At 32.9% G+C, this 19,097-nt stretch overlaps 2 protein-coding genes and 1 non-coding gene across 9 annotated transcripts; all 3 read left to right on the top strand.

Moving 5' to 3' along the window:
* Positions 1–1,317: 1,317 nt before the first annotated feature.
* Positions 1,318–9,831, top strand: Karybeta3 (karyopherin beta 3). The gene is made up of 14 exons (XM_011646149.3): positions 1,318–1,472; positions 2,768–2,917; positions 3,130–3,356; positions 3,440–3,536; positions 3,805–4,370; positions 4,729–4,837; positions 5,203–5,502; positions 5,606–5,788; positions 5,860–5,992; positions 6,104–6,469; positions 6,555–6,808; positions 6,885–7,405; positions 7,487–7,706; positions 7,779–9,831. The coding sequence occupies exons 1-14, from the start codon at positions 1,389–1,391 to the stop codon at positions 7,866–7,868; spliced, it is 3,300 nt and encodes a 1,099-aa protein (XP_011644451.1). The 5' UTR covers positions 1,318–1,388; the 3' UTR covers positions 7,869–9,831.
* On the top strand, positions 3,577–3,706 carry LOC112552948 (small Cajal body-specific RNA 8). Its single transcript, XR_003096893.2, has one exon.
* Positions 9,832–11,331: 1,500 nt separating the features above from the next.
* On the top strand, positions 11,332–18,287 carry LOC105431736 (choline-phosphate cytidylyltransferase A). 7 transcript variants are annotated; one of them, XM_089075224.1, is made up of 10 exons: positions 11,332–11,903; positions 15,101–15,254; positions 16,044–16,133; positions 16,409–16,517; positions 16,583–16,699; positions 16,842–16,993; positions 17,099–17,320; positions 17,486–17,653; positions 17,807–17,928; positions 17,982–18,287. In XM_089075224.1, exons 2-10 carry the CDS (start codon positions 15,144–15,146, stop codon positions 18,100–18,102), a joined length of 1,212 nt encoding a protein of 403 aa, XP_088931350.1. In that variant the 5' UTR covers positions 11,332–11,903; positions 15,101–15,143; the 3' UTR covers positions 18,103–18,287. The 7 variants fall into 7 exon arrangements, with proteins under 7 accessions (XP_088931350.1, XP_088931349.1, XP_088931353.1 ...); XM_089075223.1 differs by lacking the exon at positions 11,332–11,903 and adding an exon at positions 14,124–14,594; XM_011646146.3 differs by lacking the exon at positions 11,332–11,903 and adding an exon at positions 14,183–14,594 and having other exon boundaries at positions 18,000–18,287.
* Positions 18,288–19,097: the final 810 nt, after the last annotated feature.

Below are 19,097 nucleotides of genomic sequence, written 5' to 3'. Positions count from 1 at the left end.
ACAAATATATTATTTATACAATTTTTTTAATTTAATTTTAATCTACTATCACCTATGAAAATGTCATACATAATTGTTATCATTGTTCTTTTGCCTTTTTAATATTTCCTAAGATATATCAATCAAAAGAGTATATATATATATATATATATATATATATATATATAAAACACACACACACACACACACACACACACACACACACACACACACACACATATCTTACAAAATATATTTAAATATTTGTTAACAGAACAATATTTTTGCAATCGATAAAATAGACTTATAAGATATCGAAAATTGTTTTTTTGTTTTGAAGAGGAAATTTAATTAAATCATATTTATTTTTATATATTATTAATTTGACAGTTATATCTATAAATATAGCCTTTTTTTGTTTTTGGTTATGCATGATTCATTTTTATATATGTATATGGATCTTCATTAATGAAACAAAAGGAGAATTTTTGGTATATTTTACGTTGATTCTATCGATTGTAAGTATTATTTAATTAAAACATACTTCCATTTTAATATATCCTGCGAAAATTTTTATTGTATATTTTCCCGCTTCTAACGTTACAATCTGAAATAATAAATAAAAGAAGTTTTAATAAATAATTGCGAATATTCATGAAGAATGAAGCGAGCGCTTTGTCTTTAATGCAAAAGATATAATCGCATTACATAATTACATAAAATTTTAAAAATACACAACTTTATTAAATTTTAATATTGATATATGACAAATTTTTTAAAGTATTAATTATGTGATACGCGATAGGAAATTTCTAGAAACTCAAAAAAATCTTTACTAAATTTTATAGCCAATCAATGTTTTCAAAAAATTTGTCACTAAACATAAAATATCAGCCTTAAGCCAGTATCAAATTAAAGAGTGAGATTGAAATTGATTGCAATTTAACTAATAATGAAAAAAAAAGAAAACCAATTTCGAGATGAGTGAATTTTATCTGGATTGGTCAAATTCCAATCTAATCTCAATCTTAAGTTTTTCTGATATAGACATTAAAATATTATTTGTCGACAAAATTTTTAAGCGTATCAATTGGTTATAAAATGAAAAAGTTTTGGGGATTTGAAAACTTCACTATTATATAACTAATCAACACGTTTAAAAAAATTTGTTTTACAGCAAATGTGAAACTTAAATACGTAAATTTTAGGAGTTTTGGATTTTAAATTCATCGTAAAGTAAACAAAGCCTATTAAATTCAATGGGTTTCCCATTTTAAGTAACGCGCTGCCGTAGACGTAGACAGTTGGCAACGTCACCGGTGATAGTGACATTTCGCCGCGCGCAATTGGCTCCACGAAATGACGATCGACTCGGGCAAGTGTGCGCTTGGCTTCATTCGTTCGGCGACATGGCGGCAGATCTCAACCAGTTTCAACAGCTTCTAAATACACTCCTCAACTGCACAGATAAAGATGTCCGGGATCGGACGGAGGTACGTTTAACGCCGGTGAACCTTCGCGACCGCGCCGGGCCGACGTCGAGGCCGCCCGTCGGGGAAAAAAACGCGAGTGTACCTGGCGACGTGCCGCGGCATGTTCCGTTCGTGCCGAACACGTTGCCGACGTGTTGTCAGAGTTTGAGCGCGGGGTGTTCGCGGCCGGCGTCGGATGCACGCGACACGGCTCATCGCTGATCGGAGGCCGAACGCGACGAATCGTCCGCCGGTGAATCCTGCTCGATCGCGAGACTGCCAGACGTCGAATTTCAATGCATTTCCTCGCGCGATCGGTCAAGAAATCCAAAATGGTGTCCCACATGCGGGCAGCGCGCGCTCCGCGTGCCATCCGCGTCATGCTCGCCGCGTGTACGACGGATTACGGAGAAATCACGTCCCGCGACCTCGCCTTCCGGCGTTTGTCGATCGCATTACCCGATGATCCCCCCTCCCCCGTTCCCTCGATGAATCGTCCGTCCGCCCGTCCGCTCAGCGAACGACGTAGCCTCATATCCGCTTCGCGCGATCCGGCGGTACGCACGTTTCACGAGATGCATCGATGATTTCCCGCCCACGCGCGATTTCTGGCGATCGGCGTGACGTGCACCGCGTGCGTATTCTCTGCCCGCGACGCAACGTGGTCGCGGTCTCGGTGCACTCCGCCTTGACTTTAATGTCTCTCCGAAACGCGCTATATACGCCTCTTGACTCACGGCACCTTGACTCACGGCACGATCACGTGCCAAGCGTAATTCATCGAATATTCATACGTGTACCGATTACAATATGCACTCGACGTATACGGAATCGGATTCAGCTCGGTAAATTTAGTTCGAGAACTTTGTTTTTAGTATCTACAGATATATCTGCAAATATATTCATTATATATGTATGTAGCTTTTTTGTAAGTAAATGATACACAATGTATACAGCAATAGGACAAAGGCGTCTATTTTGTTGATGCTGCGTCTTTATGTTTCTATTTTAGAATTTCTATTATTTTCAAGTATTATTTTTAGGTATTATATTTCTCTTTGTTTACATATTTTTATAAAATTTGGTTTCTATTATTAAAATTGCAAATTATATTCTTCAAGAAAAAATTATTGTATGTCTACTCGTAAATAAATACAAATATCTGAATAAAAAATTTATTCTCATAATTTTCTAAGAGATATTAGATAATACAAATTATTGTCATGACAAATTATTGTCATATATATTCTTATACCATTATGAAATAATGAAGATTTTAGATAATTAATGGTATTTTAATACTTTTAATTATTTAGGATGCGTATGCTAATCTCCCGGTGGAAAGCAAGGTGACATTTCTTTTAACTACAATTTGCAATGGCACACTTGCAGAAGAAATGCGCACCATGGCCGCAGTGTTACTGCGCCGACTTTTCTCCTCAGAATTTATGGACTTTTACTCTAAGGTGTCTATATCTGCTTTTTTTAATTTTTAATTATTGAAATATAAAATATGAAATATCTTTGGTTAAAATACTTTTTTAATTGTGCATTATTACTATTTTATTTCTTGATAAGAAATTATCAAAAAATTAATATGTTAAATTAATACATTACCCATATTTGAATCAAAAGTCAATTAAAAATAAATTTGGTATATTCCATAATTATTCCATAGATTTCACCGGAGGCGCAAGTTCAGCTGAAAGAACAAATTTTATTATCAGTTCAGAATGAACAAATAGAACCTATTCGACGTAAAGTCTGTGACATTGCAGCTGAAATTGCCAGGAATTTGATAGACGAGGATGGTAATAATCAATGGCCAGAGTTTCTTCAGTTCCTATTTCAATGCGCAAATAGTCCATTGCCGGCATTAAAAGAAGCCGCGCTCCGTATGTTCACGTAAGTTTCCTTTAAATTCATGTTACATAGGATACATTTATCAATAAAATGGAAAAAGTAAAAGTTAACAAATGTGCATATAGATCCGTCCCAGGTGTATTTGGAAATCAACAAGCGAATCATCTCAATCTTATAAAACAAATGTTACAACAATCTGTTTTAGATGTGACAAATTATGAGGTAATATATTTTTACATATTTGTGTCTTTATTTAGTTTAACGGGAGATGGATATACGAGTCTCGACAAGATAAGATTACTCGTCACGTAATTCTTCCAAAAAAAAAATCGCCTTCTGATGACTGTAACTTGTCAAGTATTAATTTACAGACAGATACGGGGCATACATTTTATATGAAACAACATTTTTTTCTCTCGTCTTAAATTTAAAAAAAAATTTATTTTATATTATAAGAATAATTATAAAAATTACTGTTTTCATTGTACAGGTCAGATTTCAAGCAGTAAGAGCAATTGGAGCGTTCATAACATTACATGATAAAGAAGAAAATATACATAAACATTTCTCAGAACTAGTTCCAGCGCTTCTACAAGTAACCGCTCAATCTATAGAAAAGCAAGATGATGATGCTCTTCTAAAAGTATTGATAGACCTTGCTGAAACCACACCAAAATTTCTCAGGGGGCAATTTGATAATACTATGCAAATGTGCATGAATGTATTCTCAAATGAAGATATGCCTGACAATTGGAGGCAGTTGGCATTAGAAGTTTTGGTCACTCTGGCGGAAACTGCACCAGCTATGGTACGAAAACTTGGTGAAAAATTCATTGTACCGTTAGTGCCATTGGTATTGAAGATGATGACTGACTTAGAAGAGGATGAAAAATGGAGTTTGTCTGATGAAATCGTTGAGGAGGATAATGATTGTAATAATGTAGTTGCGGAAAGTGCTTTAGATAGATTAGCGTGTGGTTTAGGAGGAAAAACGATGCTACCACAAATTGTGCAAAATATCCCTTCAATGTTAAATAACAGTGACTGGAAATATAGGTAAATATTTATATGGAAAATCTTTATTATTTCTTATATATTTAGTTTTATATATATATTCACAGAAAAGTCAGCAGTTACACACTGTTGTGTAATTGCGTTACATCTGTGATAGAATAACCAATGAAATAATCTTTTTTCCACTTGCTGTTTTGGCAGTTGATCTTAGATTTTCATTGGATGTTTAGAAAAGAATATGATAGTTGTGTTTATGACTGTCAATCTTAAAAAACGTACAATTTTCTAAATAATTAAGATTTATATTTCTCTATTTTGTATTAATGTATGTCACTTTTAATTTAAATGTATATACATACATTTAAATTAAAAGAATAAAAAGATATTTTTCATTATGTAGGCATGCAGCACTTATGGCTATCTCAGCTGTTGGTGAAGGATGCCACAAGCAAATGGAACCGATTTTACCACAAATAATGGACGGTGTTATACAATATTTACAAGATCCAGTAAGTATGACAAATTTACTTTATGATATCATCTATCAGTTTGAATTTTTTTCTTTAGAGATTATATATTTGTGTTATTGAGATAGGCCACAAGTTAATCCGGCAGTCATATTCACTTAGATATGCCAGCGTTACAAATGTGGCAAATTAAGCAAGGATACAAATTCTTCCTGTATTACTGTTTTAGTAAAATAGGTAGTAAAATTTGTTCCTTGCGGTTCCTGAGAGTTGATTACTATCAGTGGTAGTAATCATAGTTTTGGAACACACAATTTCTATTCATATACAAATATAATGTAAAATAGAAAATAATACAAGAAAAATTCATATTTTCATGAAAAAATGAAATATTGATTTTCTTTTAGCATCCGCGTGTAAGGTACGCTGCCTGCAATGCAGTAGGACAAATGTCTACAGATTTTTCACCCATATTTGAAAAAAAATTTCATGATAAGGTTATTCCTGGATTATTGATGGTGTTAGATGATAATGCAAATCCTCGAGTTCAAGCTCATGCTGGTGCCGCTCTTGTTAACTTTAGTGAAGATTGCCCGAAAAATATTTTAATTCCATATCTCGATGCCATAATGGCTAAACTTGAAACAATATTGACTGCTAAATTTCATGAACTAGTTGAGAAGGGGAATAAGCTCGTACTTGAACAAGTAAGTTAAATATAATAAATCGTAAAATAATGGATAAAATTTTATAAAAAAATTAGGACTTAACGTAACTCTAACTTTTTACTTACTTTTACTTTTTATTCAGATTGTTACAACGATTGCTTCTGTTGCTGATACATGTGAAGAGCAGTTTGTGGCTTATTATGATAGGCTAATGCCTTGCTTAAAATACATTATTCAAAATGCAAATCAAGAACGACACAAAATATTACGAGGCAAAACGATTGAATGTGTCAGCCTCATAGGGCTAGCTGTTGGCCCAGAAAAGGTAATTAATACTTCTGCTATATATGAATATTATAGACGAAAAATTTAATCACTAATTTTCAATTTCTATAGTTTATTGCTGATGCTAGCGAAGTTATGGATATGTTACTCAAAACACATTCAGAAGAATCTGGTGATCTTCCTGATGATGATCCTCAAACCAGTTATCTTATATCTGCATGGGCCAGGATTTGTAAGATTCTTGGTAAGATATATGTATATATAGAAGTTTTATTTTTTTTAAATATGTTAAAAAAATTCTGTCAAAAATTTTTTATAATTATGCAATTTCTTAAAACTATTTGTATGTCTATAGGAACACAATTTAAACAGTACTTACCATTGGTAATGGGACCCGTATTGCGAACAGCTTCTATGAAACCTGAAGTTGCATTACTGGACAATGATGATATGGAGGGTGTTGAAGGTGATCTTGACTGGCAGTTTGTTTCATTAGGAGAGCAACAAAACTTTGGAATCAGAACAGCTGGTTTGGAGGATAAAGCTTCTGCATGCGAAATGTTAGTTTGTTATGCACGAGAATTGAAGGAAGGCTTTGCGGATTATGCCGAGGAAGTGGTACGATTAATGGTACCGATGTTGAAATTCTATTTCCATGATGGTGTTAGAACGGCAGCTGCGGCAAGTTTGCCGTATCTTCTTGACTCTGCTAAAATAAAAGGTTACTAGCTAATACTTCTATTGTAAAATCATAACTTTTGTTTCACTAAATATTTTATCATATATGTATGTATCGATATTTGTAGGTTCACAGTATTTAGAAGGCATGTGGGCATATATCTGTCCAGATCTGTTGAAAGCTATTGATACAGAACCGGAATCTGAAGTGTTATTGGAATTGTTGTCCTCCTTAGCAAAATGTATTGAGACATTAGGCGCAGGTTGCTTGAGCGCACCTCATATGACTGAACTTTTACGACTTTTAGATAAGTTACTTAATGAACACTTTAACAGAGCAGTCGCTAGATTGGAAAAACGAAAAGATGAAGATTATGACGAGGTTAGAAATCTCAATACATAAAATTAAAAATTTATAAATTTTTGTGAATATTAACTTTATATACCCAATTGATTAGATCGTCGAAGAACAACTTGCTGATGAAGATAATGAGGATGTATATACTCTCAGCAAGATTGCTGATATTTTACATGCCTTATTCGCAACATACAAATCTTCATTCTTCCCGTATTTTGATCAAATATGTGGACATTTTGTAAAATTATTGAGTCCTGAAAGATCATGGTCGGATCATCAATGGGCTTTGTGTGTTTTTGATGACGTGATAGAATTCGGAGGACCTGAATGTGCAAAATATCAAGAGTTCTTTTTACGACCCATGATCGAATACATTTCTGATAAATCTTCGGAAGTTCGACAAGCAGCAGCGTATGGTTGCGGAGTTCTAGGTCAATTCGGTGGAGAAGGTTTTGCACAAGCATGTGCAGAAGCTTTACCAAAATTAATGGAAGTTATTAGCGATCCCGAGTCTAGATCACCGGAAAACGTAAACCCCACGGAAAATGCTATTTCAGCAGTGACTAAAATTCTGAAATATAATAATAAAGCAATTAATGTCGATGAAATTCTTCCCCACTGGTAAACTTTTATATTTCAAAAGAAATAATTATATTACATTTTAATACATAGAAATACAAGCTCTGAATATCTTTCTTGCAGGCTAACTTGGCTGCCGGTTGTCGAAGATGAAGATGAGGCACCTCACGTATATGGATACTTGTGTGATTTAATCGAAGCAAATCATACAGTAGTTTTAGGGACAAATAATGCACATTTGCCTCGACTCATAAGTTTCTTTGCCGAGGCATTATTCAGAGAAGCTGTGCCTACTGACCATCCTGTTATGTCTAGAATTCTTAGTATCGTTAGAGAAATACAGGTGAGCACAGAAAAAGTCAACTTGTATTTATTGTTAAGTTTCAAATAATGACAATTTTATTTCTTTCTTCAGAACAACGACACAATGTTCCAGGCGACCATAATGCAATTGACAACAGATCAACAACAGGCGCTTCACGAGGCACTTAGCACACTAAGTTGAATTCACACATCGTAATAAGTAAAAAGAAGATAAATACCCGCGTTAATTAATCTCCCGAAGAAATCGTAAAGATTGTAGGTATATTGTACCTATCAAACATTCGCTCCAAGCCTAGTTATACATATATGCAAATATATTTAAGCATCCTACGTATTATCCACGTACTTGTTGAGTATATATTTCTGTATCATCAAATAATTCAATAACTAATTAATTTTCTATCATTCATCATCAGGGATTGTTACTAAACATTTGAAGTAAAAAATTAGAATTTGTCACTGTTTAATTTACAATGTACAATTTCAGTGAATGAAGACAAAATGGAAGAAATTTTATTAATTATGAATGAATTTGCAGAATTGACAGAATTTAGAAAAATTATTTATATGTCCTTCAAATATTTTAAATTCATTTTATACATATTTTTTTTGCATCATATTGGTTAACATTATTAAAAAAAAAATTTATGAACAATGACGTTGACTTAAATCAGATATTCAAACGATAATGTTCTCCTGCCATTGAGAGTCGAATGATACTAAATTATCTTGGCTTTGTAAAAATTGCATGATATGACATGCATATTGTAACTTTATTATGCAAACACGTAACATTAAAAAATTAATAATTTTGTCATTAATCTTTCTAAATTGTGTTTACTTAAACATCTAAATTATGTCATTCTCGAACTATTTCTCGTCTCGACAAAATAACAGAGCTAATGCAAGATGGACTGGAAAGCCTCATCGTAGCCATGAAGCGAACGCGTGACATTGTGATTTAGATATTTTTATTATTAAATTTAGATACAGTAAATGTTATTTAATAGTAATATCGATAGTGTTACAATGTTGGGGTCTATACGAATGCCTTTTGAATGAAACGTAATGGATCGTTTTAAAAATTTTAGATTCGAGATCCACAGATATTATAATGGCGACGTATAATGAACATCTTTTCTTGTATAAAGTTACGTTAAAAAAATATTTGTTTACATGCTGCAAATTTTTCGTGTAATTTTACGGCTAATTTAGATACAGTAAATGCTGGGTCATATTTATCTGTATATTTAGCTGTAACTTTACAATACGTTCATGTCCTAAACCAAATGTTATTTGAAAATACAAAAAAAAATATTTACAAAGAAAGGATTTATACAAAGAAGCGACGTGATATGGAATTGATTAAATTCTATGCATTACGTTTCCTTCGACTGATGTAGCATGATGGGAATCAAGAACGAAAAAGGACTGATCTAAATAATCTGTCTACAAACAGCTCCCCCTTTCTATTTTTATTACTATTTATTTATGCAAAATATGTGTATTCCGATACTTGCGACTGTATCGAAAATTCACCGATGAAAAGTTTATCTCGTATATCTTCGCGGCTGCTATTAACATAAAAGCTCCAGATAATAACCTTTTTTTACCAAGACCGTGTAGAGAAGTAAAAGTAAAGAACGAACATTTATTTGTACATACATCAAAATATATAAAAATATCGCGAATATAGAGTTGAATTACTCGATTGTAAGTATCGATATATGTACGGCAGGCACTGCCTCGTTATTTCACAAAAAATCGACAACACAATCTTGTAAGATGCACATACTTGCAGCAAATATATCAGCGAAAATCAATACTGGACTGTTTAATGCGATACGCATTTGCGAGAGAGAAAGAAAGAAAAATCAATGTGGAAGAAAAGAGAATTATAAGTCTTATATAGAGATTATTTTAAAATCATTATTAGCTAAAATAAATCTCAGCTTTGTAATCATTCGTTTTGCTTTACCTACATTCATATATAATTTAATTTTAATGTACAAACTGGATCTGTAATGTGGCCAGTGCATATTATAAGCTTTGTTCCATTAGAAAGTAGAATACGTTATATACATTATATACTTAATTAAAATTTTTCTTAAAATTATTAAATCATTTTAAATAACCATGTAAAATACTGACTCGCTTATTGCTGCTTTAACATTTATTTTATATTAGAATTATCAATGAATAAAATTTATCACAAGGTTGAATAGATAATTATCTTGTATACACGTACATTTGTATGTACACAAGATAATTATCTAATGTGACGTATAATAGTCGATGCGAAGCAGCAAAAGAAATATATATTAATTATTATTCCACGTGCCATTTAATAAGCGTTGTTAAGATATTGTATTGTTAAGATTGGAATGAATAGTTAAAAATACTGTGCATATCGTACGATATCGATTTACTGATTATCGCTTTATCGATCGACTGCCGCGAAAGATAAAACACTTTTATAGTTGACAAAAAGAAAAAAAGATACGACACATGTGACTTTCAAGACAATAACCATATGTCTTGTCATAATATGCCAACGACGTGGCAAACGCAATTATTTATAGCACTTGCATATTTTGCTGTTTCATTTTATATGAGTAATTCGTATTGCAATATTCTGCATCGGGAGGGTGACGGATCAATGTGAATGAGGATATGTAAATATCGGACATTCGGTCTGCCTGATATCGAGCATTTTATATATTCATACGTCTATAATTAGCTCACGGTCGAAAAAGGCTACACTTATCATTAGTCTACAATGATTAATTTAAATTTCAAATTTGTATTCGTATCTTGAGTTTTTTTTATATATATGTATATATTTTTTTTTTTTTTTTTTTTCAAAAGAAATATTGGTGACACGAGAGACTCGATATGCTTCTTTTTTTCGTTTTTATATGCGTGAAAATAAATTTGCAATACATTACGCATTCAATTTTGCGACGTGCACGCAAGGAAGCGCGGCAACGTAAAAACGCACACATGTTTTGAAGTAACGGAGGAAACCTGATTTGAGAGAGCAATTTGCACAACGGTACTTTGCATTTTCGCACTTGTACGCAACGTACGGTACCCTAGATATGTCCTGTGCGACTAGTGTTCGACTATTGTTTCTACAGATCTTTTCTTTTATCATGGACAACTCAGATTAAACGGATATTACCAAAAGTACACATAATAATGGAAAGGTCTCATTTCCATCCGCCATTGAGTGCAAATCTACCGTTTGTAATCGAAATTTTCTTCTTTTTACCTTTCCTTTTTTCTTTCAAATCTATATCTATATATTTTTATTTCAGTTGCAGAAAGCACAATGGCATAAGTATGGAGAACGAAACTTTTCATTCACATGCGTTATGTTCATATATAATTATTAATAAAATGAATATAATTTATATGTAAAGTAAGATAAATATGACTTTTACATATATGTATATAATGTGTATATTGATGTATATATGACATGTATCATATACACTATATACATATATGCATATACATATTTATTTTATGTATATATATATATATATATATATATGTTTTATTTATATTTGACATTTATAAATTGAGACGCATCTTAGAGATGCACTTAATGTCGAGAGACGCGACAAGTGGTCGCCTCAAAAGGAAAAGAACGAACAATAAAAAGAGAATGCCACTTCTTTTTCCCTCTTCACAAGTCGCCGTTCCACCGGGTTGCATACGTGTAAACGTACACGCCGGCATGCGGAATGGCCGGGCGCGCACATGACGCCGGCGATCATCCGATATTACGTCATCGTCGCCCTCTCGCCTGGTCTCGCGGGTAGCGCCCGCTCTATCGGCCCGCTCGGCTCGCTCGGATCACACGCGCGTCCGCGTTCGCTCATACGTGTTCGTTTACGACGATAAGACGGACGCGACACGGAGTTGCGCGGTGTCGCGAGTGTTGATAAGCGATAATCGAGGAGCGCCGCGAATTACGTCCGGACCTCTCCTCCGGCGGCGATCGAATCGCGTGCGCGCGCCTACGCGATAAATCACTTTAATCGCTGGACGAGATCGCGGCGTGCGTTTTATCCACCTCGACGGAGAGCGCTTGGTGCACGCGATCGTGAAATATCGCTATTTAGAGCACGTCGCGTCGCTTGACGCCTGACAAATTTTGAAGATCGCCCTCTCCTCCCCCTTGTGCGCGCGGTCGCACGAATCCACGGTAAGGACTCGCTGATCGTGCTATTTCCGAGATCCGGGATGCGGAATTCACCACTATGAATGCCGTATGCCGTCGGCCACCAGCGACGTGTCACGCGCGTTGTATTGCGAGGGTGGGTGACATGATTAATGACGAGAGGAAGAGAAAGAAAATTCACTATTGTCACTCTCTCGGAGTGACGTTATCGCGTGTTAAAGACAGTCCTGATCTTCGTTGCCGCGACTAGAATAAAATAGGGGAGATATATACAATTAGACATTGAATAAAAAAAAATAAAATAAATAAATAATGTAAAATGTATCACTGCAGGAAGCGAAATTGACGTGTTTTACCTACATCGATATCGCGATCGTTATCGCGACAGTTTGAAACTAATTTCGTTGCTCTATAATTAGTTCTTGTACGACGAAGTGTCCGATGGTAATTAGCGCGAAGTTAATTAATTCGAGGGATGACGATGGCATGTCATAACGGTGCGCGTCATAAGCGAGAAAGCGAAAGGAAGATCGCCGGTGACAACGCGACGATTATACGATGTAGCGAAGCGACGCATAATATACATTGACAACCTCACACGTTGCGAAGTTTCTCATTGATTGTTGCAAAAACTTTCAGAAATATTTCAAAATCATTTCAACCTTTCACATTTCAAAAGATTTTGCAATACATTGTATGAAATTATGGGCGTATCCAAGATTTTTTTTTCAGAACAGATTTTATCAATTCTGTCAACTTATAAATAGTAATTTTTTTTTGTGTTAACGAATTGTCTTTTTGAATATTTTAGAGTTTAGGATATCTTCTTGTTCCTGATTTTGAGTGAAAAAAATATTATATTTTGTTAAATCAAATCATAACTTTAACCTTTTTTTTAAATTTCAAGGGGAAGGTTTAAATTCTCCAAACTTCCTCTCTATACCCATGTATGAAATATTGCAACAGATTATTTATAAAACTATACACGTATAAAAATAATTTTTGAAAACTTACATTTGAGCTATTTCTGAAATCTTTTACATAAAATAAATATTTGAAAATATTACAGCTACCGCTAGAAGACGTTTATCTCTCATATGTAAAATTTGTTCAGCTCTTCGCATCAAAATTATTATTATTATTAGTATTAAAATACATTATAATTATTTGTATATTTTTTATGTGTGACTTGATGCAAGACATGATTATTTTCTCAAGCAACGAGGAAGTTATCTGCACAGCATAAAAACATTTCAATGTATTTGAGAAATGTTTCATCTGATAGAATTGAAATATTTTATAAACATTCTAAAATGTTTTTGCAATAATGCAATAGCAAAATATTTATGATTCTTGCACTTGGAATTTTACAGAAAGACTGAAAGATTTGCAACTTTCAGTAATATTTTTTTTAATTATCTTTTTGTTTTTAGGTTTAAAAAAATCACAGTTATTTGTTATTGCAATTGTTTTAGAACTGTTGTAAAAATATTTTATAATACTTTTAAGTTGTTTCAATTTCATGAATTAATGAAATATTTCTCTTATCTTTAAAAATTTCTTTTTTTATATGTATATGCTGTATGGTTTACTATATAAAAGAAAATCAACTTTGCGTTTTTTTGTCGGATAAATGAGATCGTTCTACGAATTTAAGAGATTGATCAAACTCTCTAAAAAAAGACTTTCTTTTTTTTTTTTATATTTTACATTATTACATCTCCTTCATAAATAATGATCCAGAATGCAATAAGAATATTTTCACTTGGTATAACTTTTCAAGAGATACATCTCCTGATTAGATAAATTAAATTTAAGCAAATTAAAGTGAGCTTGAGATCTTAAATTAAATTAAATTCATCTTAAAAAGTACAATTAAATTTAATTTCTGATTAGATTTCGAAAGAAGCTTTACTATAATATGAATCTGTTTTTTATCGGGACGTTTCTTAGAAATTAAAGAAGACGTTTAACTTCGTTAGAAACTAAATATTTTATAATACATGTAATATAGACCAGCTTACTTATATTTTCTTATAATACACACACAACTTTCTTGAATTAGCTGATCATTAACGATATTAAAACGATATTAATAGGGCACAGAGTAACTCTTGTTCATTCAGAAACAATGATTAATCAATCATTAACCGTGACATGGCATTCCTCATTAACGATTCCACGATTGGTTGCTTTTGTTTCATACAAATTCGTAAATTCGTGCAATTATACAGGTATCTGTTTTTTTTTTTTTTTTTTTTTTTTTTTACGAATGAATCGCTCCGAACAGTTCGTCAAATCCTGCTCGCGTAGTCGGGACTTAATGTTACACTTTCTGCACGCGAGAAACGAGACGGACGGGCGGACGAGCGTGCAGGTGGGAAGAAGATGAAAGATCGGTGCAAAAGGGTGCAATTGAGGAACAGACCTATCGCGACGAGCGTCTGCTGGGTCAGCTGTCGAGGCGACTCGCGCACGAATACACGTTGCAATTTTGGGAGAAGTCGCGTTCACAGTCGCATTGCGAAATCTGAGATTACGGTTCGATAGATACGATTCGATCTCGATCTTTTCCCGTTCGAGTTCCGTGCCGTCGTCGTATCGAGAAAAAAAAATTATCAGAGAAGAAGAGACCTACGGGTCGCGGACTTTTCAACTTTTTTTCCTCGAGAATCTTGTTTCTCGCACGAACAGAACGGGAGTCTATAGAGAGATGTAAGTGACGTAAAACGAGGACGGGTGGTGTCCATCCTGAAATTCTCGCTTCTCCTCCTTCCTCCTTCTCCCTCGCGTCGCTCGTTTGTTCGTCTCGGCGCAGTTTTTTTATCGCGTTGCGAATTTTCCATAACGGGACGTGTGTTTGCGGACGTGCGCGTGCCACGCGGCTCGCAGGCGCGGCGTCGCGTGACGTCGACCGGTAGATCGTAGATTTTTCGATCCTCGCCCGCAAGCCGCTCTGACGCGAGGATGTCGCAGATTGAGTGCGCTTCGCGATCCATTCGCGATAACGTAATTATTATTGTAAATTGCTTTTAAACATCGAAAGTCGAGTCTAATTAACATCGTCCTCATCAGCGACGACCGTCCGTTCGCGCGAATTGTTCGATTTTCTCACGTTTGTGTAATGTCCCGAGGTTTACATGAGTTGTCCCGATAAACGTCGCGGCGTAAAAACGTATCTCGCTATGTACAAGCTAATGTCTCCACCTGTGCATTTGCAGTTGAATCCAAGCTGCATGGCAACGCCGTTGCAAACGTAAAAAGATGTCCAGAAAGCGTACCAGAGAGGAAACTATGCTTGCCGCTGTGTCTCATCAGAATAGCACTAATGGAGAAAGCGCGTCCTGCTCCAAAGAGCATTCTCCAATTCATGCTGTAAGTGATAGAATAATCTTAAATGTGAATGAAGCAGCAGGGAGAAAAGCCGGCTTTATCATTCAGCGTGGAAATGTACCGTGTTACAAGCGCTACTTTAATTTGTATAACTTACGTATTTTCCCAAGGAGTCTATATACTCACTACTTGTGAATGTGTAATAGATGACTTTTCCATTGAATCACATGTACATTTAAGTATACATTCATGCATTATGTCATACTTAGATTAACATATGCATGCATATATATTTATTTTAAATATTCAATTTTGTAAGACTGAAATATATAATATGTGAGATGTTTGTTTATAAATTTGATGTATTGAATCTACTGATATTATATATAATATTAAGAGAGAAAGCGAGAGAGACAAAAAGAATTCACATAAAAAATGTTGTCTATAGATAATATTGCTTTTTAACTGATAATAGTCTGGCGTGATTCTAGATTGGCATATCTATATGATAAAAGCTCGGAAATGCTTTGCTACTCCGACAGTCTTGCTTGGTAACTACAAGTGAAGTTGCTTGTCTTAACATATTGACTCTAAACATATTGAATATATAATTTGACATTTCAAAAAGCTCTTTTACAAATCTTGTAATTATATAAGATTTAAAAGTGGCTCTCTCAACACAATTGTGCAATCTTTATTTTTCAATATTAAATGTGCTTTTAATGTAAAATACTAATCACAAAATTCGAGATAAAAAAATAAAAATTCTAACTTTATCATAAACATATATATAATTGTGCTAAAAGAACAATGACTTGGGGCTCTCAACAGAATTATAATGGAGGTAGCAGTGCGAATTTGATGTTCCTAAAGGATTTTAAATCAATCGATCAAATTTCTGTTTATCAGGAAAGACTCCCAGTAAGTTTTATTCTTTTATGTTATATAATAAATTGAAATAATAATGATAAACATGATATAAAAATATAAAATGCCTCAAGTATACAAATTTAAGAACATAATAAATTATTTTCTATTGAATATATGTACAGATGTATTATTATCTATATATTTTTATGTAAAACAACAATTCCATTTATCTCATAAATCATTATTTGCGTGTTTATATTTATATCAAATAATTATATTTATTATCTTACTCTCTCTTAAATATATTCTTTTCTCATTTATTTTAGTCAATCTGTAAAGAAGCACCTTTCAGCGATGACCCAGAAGCTATCGCAGAGAGAAATGCATGCGATTATAACACACGAATTACTTTAAAACAAGCAAGAAGTGGTAAAGGTATGTATCAAAAATATATCTATATATATAACTAATCTATATATATATAAAATTTAATTTTTTAGTTCCTAGAAAAATTAGAGTTTATGCCGATGGTATTTACGATCTTTTTCATCAAGGACATGCACGGCAACTTTTACAAGCTAAGAATATTTTTCCAAACGTTTATCTTATTGTTGGAGGTAACTATGCCAAAATCTCTAAGAAAATATTATTCTATACTTATATTCTATACTTATATTCTTTTAGTATAAATATAACAAATTTATCTTGCGCATAGTGGTAAAATGAAATATAACATACTCACCTAATTTTATTTTGTAGTGTGTAACGATGAGTTAACACATAGTAAAAAAGGAAGGACTGTAATGACAGATTTAGAGAGGTACGATGCAGTTAGGCATTGTAGATACGTAGATGAAGTCGTTCGAGATGCACCTTGGGAACTTGATGATGATTTTATGAAAAGACACAAAGTACATAATAGATACTTTTATGCTTTTGAATATAAAATATGATAAAATGCTATATATTTTATTTGACAGAGATTACATGTATATGAACTGTATATTATGTTACAGATTGACTTTGTTGCTCACGACGATATACCATACATGACAGATGATGGATCAGATGTTTATGCTAAATTTAAAGCCAAAGGCATGTTTGTAGCCACGCAGAGGACAGAAGGTGTTTCCACGTCAGACATAGTCGCAAGAATAGTCAAAGATTATGACATATATGTCAGGAGAAATCTCGCACGTGGCTACAGTGCAAAAGAACTTAATGTATCTTTTCTTAATGTAAGTAATTATTATATAATATTTGCCACATACAAACGTTACATTCTTAGAAAAATGATTAGCTACATGATTATATTAAAAAAAAAAATACAAGATAATTCTAAATAAGTTGAGAAATTAAAAATATAATTGTGACGTAACATACTCATATAGCAATTCTTACAGGAGAAAAAATTCCGCCTACAAAACAAGTTTGATGACCTAAAAGATAAGGGGAAACGAGTAATGGAAAATATTGGTGAGAAACGAATGGATATGATAAGTAAGTGGGAAGAGAAATCTCGAGATTTTATTGATGCTTTCCTGTTGCTCTTTGGAAGGGAAGGCAGATTGGTACGTGTGTGTTTCGAATATATATATTTTTCAAATATTTATTATTTATATATTTTTTATTTATTTACTTATTGATATTTTTATATGTATATATAAATATGACGTGTATTTTAATGTAAGATATATATAGCAATTCTTTATTTATATTTATAGTCGACTATTTGGAACGAAGGTAAAGGCCGATTAATGCAAGCATTATCTCCACCAGCAAGTCCGAAAAGAGACGGTAGCCCAAACAGTAGTAACAGCAGCCACAATGATGAAGATCAGACGAGGTATGTGTTTGAATCATGCTTTCCATATAAGAACTCATATATATCTAATGAAGTTATTTTACATGTTACAGTCCCCCACCAAAGAAAACAGGACGTTATGAATTTCCACAGAATAATCATTATTTAAGTGATGATTATAGCGATGATGAAGAAGAAAATTTACACTCCAAATGATAACTAATTATAAACGGCATATATCTCTCTGACCAAATCGATCGTGCAATTTTTATTTATTACCTTGAAAGTTTAGATGTATTTTCATACTACACAAACTGCTAATACAGAGTGTAACATTATGCTTAATAGATTTTGTATGGTACAAGCTAGCACTATACATTAAACAAAATTGCTTGTCGTGATGAGAGTTCTGAGTAGTGTGTTTTTGCAGATTTTATTAAATTATAAAACTGATAATATAGTGATATATATAGACTGTTTGAAGCCACGAATGTTCAATGTTCTTATTCAATGTGTTATTACTTTCGAGATATCGTTCGTTTCTATGTTATTTAAATGCAAATGTGAATTATTTATATACTTACTTTTGATTTGGTATTTTATCACAGTTGAATATTATAGTTGACACATACTTTAATGTTTTCAAGAATAGATAGGACATATTAGTTAAAATTTGTATTTTTTGTAAGATATTAATAAGTCAATACATTATTTTATGATTTTGTACAGATTTTTATAAAATAATTTTTAAATAATTTTTATAAATTAGGTAATTATGTAATTAGGCAATTACATAAATAATTTATTTCTTATCTTTAGACATGCAATTCAATTTTACTCAATTTTAATCTAATTGTAATTAAATATATCACGATTTGAGTTTTACTTGAATGGCAACTTGATATGCAATGTTACGTGTAAGTAATGATATGTACAAAAATGTGCAGATACTTTTAGGCTCATAGATCGCAAAATTTTGTTGTATTTTGTATTGCAAATGTAAGAAATAAATGAAATATAAAAATATTTACAAAATTAGGCACTTATAAAATATTTTATCGCATTAGATGTCTTGATTATTTTCTCCTAATATTTTCTCCTAATATTGATTTTCAATTGTGAAAACATTTAAACTTGAATTCTAGGAAATTTTCAACAAGCATATGATACATAAATATCTTGATAGACTACGCCATAGAGCGATGTAATTT

The sequence above is a fragment of the Pogonomyrmex barbatus genome, unplaced genomic scaffold, assembly GCF_055798465.1.
Source record: "Pogonomyrmex barbatus isolate J1 unplaced genomic scaffold, ASM5579846v1 scaffold18, whole genome shotgun sequence".
Classification (NCBI taxonomy): Eukaryota; Metazoa; Arthropoda; class Insecta; order Hymenoptera; family Formicidae; genus Pogonomyrmex; species Pogonomyrmex barbatus.
Note: the sequence above shows the minus strand (reverse complement) of the source record. Positions and strands in the feature narration are given on the sequence as shown.